General features: G+C 31.7%; 2 protein-coding genes across 5 annotated transcripts; one reads left to right on the plus strand and one right to left on the minus strand.

Moving 5' to 3' along the window:
- Positions 1–10: 10 nt before the first annotated feature.
- On the minus strand, positions 11–2,841 carry LOC145975343 (uncharacterized). Of its 3 annotated transcripts, XM_083105762.1 has the most exons (7): positions 2,658–2,841; positions 2,357–2,549; positions 1,715–1,858; positions 1,156–1,284; positions 905–1,048; positions 293–412; positions 11–210 (listed from the first exon to the last, which is right to left on the minus strand). In XM_083105762.1, exons 2-7 carry the CDS (start codon positions 2,424–2,426, stop codon positions 143–145), a joined length of 675 nt encoding a protein of 224 aa, XP_082961888.1. In that variant the 5' UTR covers positions 2,427–2,549; positions 2,658–2,841; the 3' UTR covers positions 11–142. The 3 variants fall into 3 exon arrangements, with proteins under 3 accessions (XP_082961888.1, XP_082961880.1, XP_082961897.1); XM_083105754.1 differs by having other exon boundaries at positions 2,357–2,841; XM_083105771.1 differs by lacking the exons at positions 2,357–2,549; positions 2,658–2,841 and adding an exon at positions 1,956–1,975.
- On the plus strand, positions 2,345–10,185 carry LOC145975319 (uncharacterized). 2 transcript variants are annotated; one of them, XM_083105695.1, is made up of 8 exons: positions 2,345–2,466; positions 4,612–4,998; positions 6,319–6,483; positions 6,592–6,726; positions 7,105–7,242; positions 7,483–7,755; positions 7,873–8,028; positions 8,771–10,185. In XM_083105695.1, the coding sequence occupies exons 2-8, from the start codon at positions 4,887–4,889 to the stop codon at positions 8,842–8,844; spliced, it is 1,053 nt and encodes a 350-aa protein (XP_082961821.1). In that variant the 5' UTR covers positions 2,345–2,466; positions 4,612–4,886; the 3' UTR covers positions 8,845–10,185. The 2 variants fall into 2 exon arrangements, with proteins under 2 accessions (XP_082961821.1, XP_082961831.1); XM_083105705.1 differs by lacking the exon at positions 6,319–6,483 and having other exon boundaries at positions 2,346–2,466.
- Positions 10,186–10,378: the final 193 nt, after the last annotated feature.

Genomic DNA, 10,378 nt, shown 5'->3' on the forward strand with positions numbered 1-10,378 from the left:
CATATATATATAAATTCGAGAATGTAATTTAATGCCTTACATCGATTTGTTCATCTCTCGCGTTAAATAAAATAGCATGAATAAAATCGAATGACCAATTAAATATCTATAGATAGTATATATTAGACATTTTAATTAGTCGCTATTGAGCAATTCGTTGTATCAACAACGAGATTGTCACGATCGTTCCGGTGGCCATGAAAAGTGAACCTACGAGAAGAAAAAAAAAGAGGTAAAAACAACTCGAGCTTCGCCGAATTAGCTTGTAACGATGCAATTAAGTGCAATTAACCTTTGGCACATAGCGGCTCCCCTTCCTTGCACACGCATTCACCATTCTTACACTCCAAGATGTCCGGGAACTTGTCATCCTCGTAGCATTCGTAATCGTTTTTACAAGAAGTGTACAAGCCTGAAACAATATGCTATTAATTTTTTCTTCTCGCTTTGATATTCCCTTTGCATAATATATATAATATAATATATATATATATATATATATATATATATATATATAATATATATTATATATATATATATATAATATATAATAATAATAATAATAATAATAAATTAATTTAGTAATTTTAATAATAAATTAAATAATCTTAATAACTTTTCTCTTTTTTAAATATTTTTTCTTCTCTCTCTTTTAATTTTGTTCTCACTTCGATATTTTCTTCAAATAATGTAATAATAATAATTAATGACTTAATAATTTATTAAGAATTTAATATGTATAATTAAAAAATTTAATTAAATACTCTTAAAATATTCTTTAAATAATTTAATTAAACAGTCTTAATAATCTTGATTTGAATTTTTGTAATATTTCTTTTTCTCTCTGTCTCTCTTTAGTATCTTAATGTTATCGTTTCTTTTATGATAAAAGTTTGTATATTACTTCGATTTGGAACGCAAGCTCGCGTTGCGTTTACAAAATGATACCCCGTGTAACATTGGCATTGTTCGTTGATGCATGATGCATAGTCGAAACTCTCCTGGCATATCGTCATTATTTGACAGCGATCGCCGATCTTGATGGGTCCTGTAACATTTTTTTTTTAATCGCTCGTCGAATTAAAAATTACAAGCTGTAACTTTTTCCAGATGTCTCTTTATTTTTGTGATTTTTCGCAAATAATAATCACTCACTAGGAATGCAATTTGACGAATTGGTGCTGTCTAAAAAGAACTCGTCCTTGCAAGAACATATGCCTTGTCTGCATTCGCCATTTGCCATAGTTTGACACGTTGTATGATTCTCACAGCTTAATCCAACGGCTAAAAAAAGATAAAAATGAAGAAGAAGGAAAAAAGGAAAAAGAAGATAAAAAAGAAGAAAAAGGAGGAGAAGAAGAAGAAGAAGATGATGGTGATGATGATGATGATGATGATGATGATGATGATGAAAAAGAAGAAAAAGAAGAAGTCGTAAAGTTGACGAAATTAAGAGCTGACAAAAAAATAAATAGATAAATGGATATAAAATAAGTACGAGAATTTTAAAAATTCTTGGAACTTGAAAAATATGGCTGATCATATTATTAGCGTCTTAAAGTTAATTTATTTATTTTACTCGTAGTTATCTCTCTCTCTCTCTCTCTCTCTCTCTCTCTCTCTTTCTCTCTCTTTCTCTCTCAAGGAGCGATATATTATACATAATGCGCTTTTTTATTGTTCCTCCGCATAATAAAAATTTTTTAGCACTCACTGGCGATGCACAGGGATTTATCGGGACTTGGCGAATAATATGGATCGCACAAACAGTTTTGCTGCCCTCGACAGAATGCATTCTTGATACATTCGGCGTCCCTCTCGCAGTTGCCACCAATATGAACGTTCACAGCATGCTCCACTAAAACGAACAATAAATTAATAATGAGAATCAATCGTGGAAGAAAAAATAATCACAAATTATTGAAAGTAAAAAATGCAACAAAAAATTTATTTACTTTTCTAGTGTGCGATTCATTATCAGTAACAGGTACTTTGATATCGACAAATTTCATGTAACATTTTACAAGGAGTATCTAAAAGATATTCTAAAAAAATCTAAAAAATGTCTGAAAAATTACAATTTTCCTCCAGTGTACGAAAGATATGTGGAATAAAACTTTTTAAAAATGTTTATAACGAAACAAAGAAATATAGTAAAATATAATGTACCTTTTGAACATCTCTGAGGAAAATGAGAATCTACATAAGTAGGTCATGTCTTACCTCTGTTCTTTCAGACTTTTTTTCGTTGTATGTTATCGAATGCAACGTTATCTCCTGCGACTCTGCTACGTCGACGTATTTTACGTCGGAGAATATTTACGAAGGCGATAAATTACGAAGAGGGAACACTCACCAGTCTGCTGACAGCGGGAATAACCGACGAACGCGCACAGGACGAGCGAGATGCGGACGAGAGTCGTCATTGGAGATTCAAAATCAGATGCGAACGTGAGACATATTCAGGTGACCGCACGCGATAGGAAACATCACACATCTCGTACTCGATGTACGCCCTCGTCTTATCTCCGAGGCCTATCTAGCGATATCTGAATGAATCAGAGGTTTCATTTATCTAACTCGTCATTTGCCGGCGCCCAAGGAGAGGACTTCTTGAAATTATTTTATTTAAGAGAAACAAGGACTCTCATTCTTACTTTTGATTTCGGAGAGAAAAATAATTCAAACAACTAAATGTCCTTTAAACCAGTAAATTGCGGGCTCTTATGAGATATATTAGAATATTACACCTGTTATGTTACGTTTCTCATAGTATCGTGTATGTGTAAAAATTCAAAATATGTCGCATCATCGATTTATGAATTGGCGATGAAGCTGAAAACAGCGAGAAATATTCGCGTTTATTTAATGTTTAATGTAATAATATTATTCTAATTATTATTTTCTATTTAATATTCTATTATTCTAATATTTTATTATTCTAATTCTTTAATATTTTTTAATATTTAATATTATTTTCTATTTAATTATTTTCTACTTAATATTATTCTAATTTTTATTTTCTATTCTTTAATTAAAATATTTGAATAAATGGAGCATTTCTTTTTTGATATCGATGAAATGAAGAAAATATTCTCAATAAAGTGAGATGCGATAAAATGCAAATAACACACGTTAAAGCGATTGATTCAAGGAAAATTCGTGCCGTGATAGCAATAATTTTGCGAATTCAACCTCATCATATTACCATTGTGCTTCTTCATTATCATTATAATTACTATGTGAAACGTGGCCTTACGTACTCATTCACGCTCCTGTGATACTTTACACATTCAGCTTTTCACAAGTTGCGCTTATGCTATTGGCAACTTGTGGAAAGCTAAATGTGTAAAGTATGTGTAAATATAGTGTACATCGACATCTTGCTAAAATAAAAAAATTATGAGGAAATAAAATATAATGAATAACGAGGAAGTGAGATATGATAAATACATAATATATGTATATATGTTTAAAATATATAGGATATTCCAAAATCTCCGAATTTTCTTTTAAAAGAAAATTTGGGAAATTTGGGAAAATTTGGGAAAATTCTCTCTGGCAAATTTGGGAACGATTTTTCCTCAACAAACACGTTATAAGTGATTGAAAGAGAAGGGCTTCAAACTAAATTTTGTAAAGTAAAAAACATTAACATAACTATATTTTTCAGTTAATTTCAGGTGACGTTTTCACTTTTAGAAAATTTTTAAGGCTTAGTTACAAAAATAAATAATGGCAAAAATTGAAAGCTTACAAAAAATGATGATATTTTTGCCGAGGAAAAATTGTCTTGAAATTGACTAAAGAATCCGCGAAAGGAAATTTTGAGGTTTTTGGGACAGTTTGTACACAATAATCATTAACTTTAATTAGCAACACATGACAATCGCGAGACGTAGAAATTTATAGTTTCATTAAAATCTGGTTTCGTCTGGTTTTTGCGTTATAAGAATTAAAATTGATTAAAGGATGAGAGCCGCGAACGATGAAGTAATACGTATGATGAAATGAACGATATGGCAAGTGAGTGAATAATCAAACATGTGGAAGAAATGAATAAACATGGAGAAAGAGAGTTAAACCGTGATTATTAAAAATTATAAAATAATGAATAGAAACAGAGCAGATTCTTCACGAAATATGAACAGAGATATCCGTACGTGCTTAAGATTCTTAAACGACATTCTTATGAGCGCTTCTGTAAATAAAATATTATAGAGAAGAAACTAGACAAGGAAAAAAACAATTATTAATATAATCAATATAACAATATAACAATTACAAAACAATTATAAAATTGTCGACAGAAAAAAGAAATTATAAAATTGCGTACGATTAATAATCTTAACGACCAATATTTTCAGATACGAAACTTTTATTTGCGCATGTTACAAACATGCAGTTCTGTTTTGTATTTTTACTTGAAAACAATTGTTTGTAGCTTCTGATAAAAAGTATGACTCAATAAGTGGTCAACAGAATAATTAAAAACGCATGCATAATAAAAAAAAAAGAATAACATACGAAATAATGATAACAATTGTGCAACACGTCCTTATGATGTCAATAGGTTTGATAAAATAATTGAATTGAATTTTTATAAAAAAGCCCGATTAGCTGGACGATTTCGAAGCCGGGAGAAAATTAGCGACATCGTAGTGGGGAGAGAGTCAGAGAGGAACGAGGATATACGGAATGTGTGTTTGCGAGCGGGGTTGAGGGACAACAAACGAGACGAGGAGGCCTTCGGCGTTGCGGTTTCGCCTTCGTCAGTCGCGCGCGAAAGCTCCAACTTAAGCTGATCGATGATCCACGTCTGACAGACAGAAGTCCACGGACAGACTGAGGACTCGGTGAGCGAACACGCAGTGTTCGACATCGCAATGGCATCGATCTCAAGAACCAGAGGAGGGAAGAATCCGTCAAGCATGAGATCGTACGCGGCTCTGAGCGCGATCGTGTTGATGATCGGTCTCAGCAGCGCTGACAGGATCGGTGAGTCGAGTCTGTCGCTTTTAATCACGCTGATCAATTCGCTAATTTTCACTTGCGAGCACGTTTCTGAGAGATTTTCGACACGCTTGGCATATAATTACGCAGAACGATGAAATAACGCTGCCCATGTAAACATCCCCAGTGACACGAGTGACCTCTTGTTCCGAGAGAGATCTCGTGGAATTTTGCCTCTCTCTTTGTGTCTCCTTTTTCTATATTTGGATATCGTACGAAATACACGACGTATTATAATTGTAATTAATTAATTGTGAATTGCGATGTTAGAGCAATAATAATTTTTAGAATTAGGTTTTAATATATAACAGGATGTTTTTAATATAATTAAAAAAATGTTTTTATTATGTCAGGTTTTTATCGAGTCTTCTCTTTGATTTATTTATCTAAGGAAAAAGCAACTAATGAATTTGGAGATTCGTTAAATCTGAGATATCGAATAATACTTAGTCATCTGTAACATTTGAATCATGATACTCGATACCTGACGGTTATGACTTATGACACATGATTCATAATAACATAGCATTTTCTTATCAATCTTATTATTTTTTTCTATGTTTGCTTCTCTTTGCCCGTCAAATTTTCTAATGACACATTTCCCTATTAATTAAGCAAAACGTAGCCATCGAATAAATTCTCTTTACTTTAGATATTAATTGACTTCTTAATATAAATATGTCACATAATAAATTTATCACTCACATGTTATTATTATTTATTACGCATGCACATTTAATTATATGTATCATAATCGACCGCTTATTATTTTATCGAGACACGTGTCTCTAAAATTAATTATTAATAATTTCGTACATGATAACACTGTAGAATCAGACAAATATTTTTCCTGCCAGATGATGTTATTTATCTTCATTGGAAGTCTCTCCGAAGACTTGGGTTTAATAAGTTTCACATATTTTGAAACATTTTAAATTCATTCTGATTAAATTTTCGTCGCTTATGAATCTTATAGTCGAAACGAAAATAATAATTTGTCTCGTGTCAAATAATGTATCCCTTATTAAAAACATGTTGATTGAATTTTCGACGTTTATGAATTTTATCGAATCGAAAATAATAAAATTTGTCTTATGTCAAATAATTTATCCCTTATTAGAAACATGTCTCTATCAAATCTGAAAATACAGAGTAGTCAAAAAAAATATTCGCTTTGTTTATAATAATTCTCTAGAACGGGAATATAATATAATAGACAATCCCTGATGGAACCTTTATTTTATCCCCGATAAATTTCCTCGTTTCTGACGCACGTCCTTCTTGAAACGACTGATCCGATTGCAGACACGCCTATTCCGTGCGGAAACACGTCAGATTGTAGGAACATGTCAATACTTCCGGTGCTTTCGCAAGGAGATGCTTTTTGCAAGGATGGATATTGCATGTGCCCGAATGTTGATAATGGAGTTAAGCTCTGCTCGATTCATGCGTCCATATACGAGATTAGAGGTGATAATCAGCATGATTCAAATATATATCAGAGTTTTTGTTTGCTTTTTTATTCACCGAAATTCTCCGATAAACGAGAGAGCGAGCAAAATATCTTTTCTTTTTTAGGTCCGCTGTTTTATCGAACGTGTAAACACGATCAGGATTGTAAATACGAGGGTGGATTTTGCAACAGTACCATTAGCCAGTGCGACTGCATAAAGGATTATGTGCCGTCGAAGAATAAACAACGTTGTGTCCAAAGTAAGTGCGGACGAATAGTACTTGTTTTTACGAAAAAAAAAAATAAAAATAAGATAAAAATAAAAATTGATAGATTAGATACTCTTCACACATTAAGTTTGAATTTTAATACTTTCTTGATATGGAGTTCGAATCATGTACAATCCATACAATTCGTGACAGAAAATTCTATTTATGATAAAAACAATTTATAAAATTATTCACTTAAAAATACACGCATGTATTATCAAAATATGAATATAAAATTGAATATGCATATAAAATTGCAAATAGAATTCTAATCTGATTTCGAATTAAAATATAAAGTGAATTTTATTTGCTTTGCTTACATTATTGACACATTATTGGTTTAAATGATTTTTTTTTTTTAATATATAGAGGTCCGTTCGATCGACGCTTTTTGCATGGATGAAAATCAGTGTTTGGCATTTCTGGCGAACACCACTTGTGAGAAAAATAAATGCGTCTGCATATCCGGTTATCATTACGTAGACAATGCATGTTGGAAAATGGTCGGTAAGTAACAGTAATAATCAATTAAATAATTTAAAAAATTACTATAAAAATTATCTCAAATTATTATAAAACTTTATTGTAGAGAGAAAATATAAATTATAATTTTTTTATGACTCAAAACGACTTTCGCAATTAATTTCTCCTATCAATTACATCGATTCGTGACTAATTCGCGATTAATTGAGAGAGAAAGAAAGAGATTTTCTCTGAATACTTTTTCTAGCACAATTATATTTACAGGATACAGGCAACCTTGCAGGAAAAATCCGGAATGCTCGCATATTGAAGATGTGATCTGCACGAACGATATGAAGTGCGAATGTTCGTCCGGAATGGTCCTGAATGAGGACGGCAAGAGATGTCTGATGGCTGCGACGAAGATCGAGGACGAATGCGTGGAGTCGGTGCAATGCGTGGCGACGTTCAAGAATTCTTTGTGCCTTGACAAGACATGCCAGTGCGAAGCGAATTATCACTACGAACACAACTTGGCTAGGTGTTCTCCCAACAGAGGTACTCGTAGACTCGCTTTGTCACAACACATGGCAAAAGCGATAAACGATTGCGCGTCGAAAAAATAAAATATACGTATATAATAGATACCAAGGAGTCATTTACATTATTTTACAGCTCTCGATGATGATTGCGCAAATGATTACGAGTGTTATCAGGCCGAGGATTACGAGAAGAAGAACGATTCGTCGATCAAATCTATGATGTGCAAGGCTAACAGATGCACGTGCGCCGAAAATTATGTCAGGCAAGAGAACACATGTGTGAGCGCCGGTGAGTGAGTGATATACATCTCTCTTTAATATATCCTACAAGATAAAATGGTGTAATACGTCGCATATTTAATTTATTCATTTAAATCCATATAAAATATATTTATGACAGATTTTATTGATGGTTGAAATTTACACAAATTTACTAATATTATAATTAATAATTGCGTTCGTTTTTTATTAATTGAAGTATTCTAATTAGGTGAATTTTTTACAAATATTGAAAAGAACATTTCTTCCCAGATTTCGATGAAAAATGACTTATGTTAAATAATTACAACAACAAAAATAAACATTGCAGTTAAAAATAAAGATAAAATAAAAATAAATAAAATATTTTTTTAAATTACAAAATTCGCGCGCGATGAAACAAAAATTCATATTTTAACTTAATAAAGATTTTGATTAAATATTTACAATGATTGCATTATTCTTGTAAAAAAAATATTAACATTCATTTGTGGTTCCTTGATCTCCATTGCTTCTAGCAATGCCTCTTCGATTCATCCCGTTTTTACAATTTTTCTCTTATATCTCGTTTTCTTATTTTGCTCGTGGTTCGCCAGAAAAAGTGATGAAAAAAATATTATAATAAAGCTAGGGCATATTACTCTCATTTGAGGTATTTTACATATTATACTGTTTTATATTACATTAAGATGAAAATTAATTATTAATTAGCTTAATAATTAATTTACTTAAGGGAAAAACGCTTTGATTTTATTCGCAATTTTCATTTGCAGGTTCATCATCGCTCAGGACATCAATAATCTCCGTCTCTGTGATAACGCTACTTTGCAGCGCTTTATTCCTGTAAGATATAATTTCCCCGCGCGAAGAAACACGCGATATCGTTGCAAGTCAACATAGATAAACTTTTGATAATCCTAACTATTATTATGTGTACATTCGTGAGAAAAATTTAAGGAGGAAACACATTAGTGCAAACGCAAACAAAGGCGCTGTTGTGTCTAAGGCAAACCTTTTATTGCAGGGATTGCAATTATTTGTATTATTACGAGAACTCTGAGGAGAGTCGCAAATTTCTCACAGATAATAGAAATATTGCTTTAACGTGCATGAGAAGCTTGAACACACAGTGCCTGACAAACTAAAAGATGCATACGATTGCGTGACTTTCCCGTGTAAATGTGCGCGTGTATTTGTAAGACTGTCACGATGACAGTTGAAAAGTGAGAAAAAAGGTACAAAAAAAAGGAAAAAATAGAGAGATCAATACATGGCGTTACTCTTTCGATAAGAGATTGAGAATCCTGTTACATATTAGCTGATTGTATTTTTGTAATAAGTTGTGATATTTTTTTTAAAGAGAATATAAGTAATATATTTATATTTATATAAATTGCGATTTTTTTAAAGATTTTTCTTTAATATATAAAAGCAGCCGTTTCCACGATTAGTTTTATTTTCATTCTTAAACACGCGAAGGCTTTATTTTTCGGAAAAGCGGTTGTGGAAAAACAGAGCGTTAGGGAAAATGGCATGAAAACGAAATTGCAATATTAAATACCGCTGTAATTGCGCGGCAAAACTCAGAGCGAAGGCGACAGCTAGTCGGCGTGTTTTAAAGCCTTCCACTCTGTATTTAATTAATGCGATTGTTAAAATGCAGATGCTGACAGTACGGTTTTACAGCGCCCCTTGTTACTTTTTAAACTGGATAAAATTCACGAGCGCGAAATTACAAAGCATCCAACTGATAGAAATCTTAATTCTCTTCCGTTCTTCTGAACTCGAGCCACAGATGTGCCCGATAACTCGATAATTTTTTATCACACTATATTTTTGTATTTATTAAAAATTACGAAAATAATTATATATGGAAAAAGTAAAATCAACGCTAATAAAATTTCTTTGTTTCTATCCTTTTTTTTGAATGATGGAAAAGCATGTATCTTCGTGGCTCGGTTATAAAAAGTCCAATGTCAGATGTTCGTGCTGAATGGAATATAATCGTACATTTTATATCAGTTTCGTTATACAAGAAATATAAATTGTAAATATCACGAAGATTTACTATTAGCTTTTCTTAGATTTAAACGAAAAGAAATGTGTAAGTTTCGAAGTCTTACTTTGCGTTTATCGAGATATTTGTGTGCTATTTAAAAAAAAAAAATGAGAATATTTTCAAATTATATTTTACTGAGTGAAATTCCCCCTCTTTCTCTCTTATGTCAGTAAATATTTTACTATAAAACTATGAAAGCATTTGTATTTTTAGATGCATAATTTTCTAGATATGTGATTTTCAAAGCGCTTTTGTTTGTCTTTTTTTACATTTGCATGAATCTCTGTTTTATATAAATTTTGTTTTTTTTCTTCTTTTGTTC

The sequence above is a fragment of the Camponotus vicinus genome, unplaced genomic scaffold (genome assembly GCF_025532165.1).
Source record: "Camponotus vicinus isolate PSW18456_S1 unplaced genomic scaffold, iyCamVici1.0 SCAF_1, whole genome shotgun sequence".
In the NCBI taxonomy this organism is placed as follows: Eukaryota; Metazoa; Arthropoda; class Insecta; order Hymenoptera; family Formicidae; genus Camponotus; species Camponotus vicinus.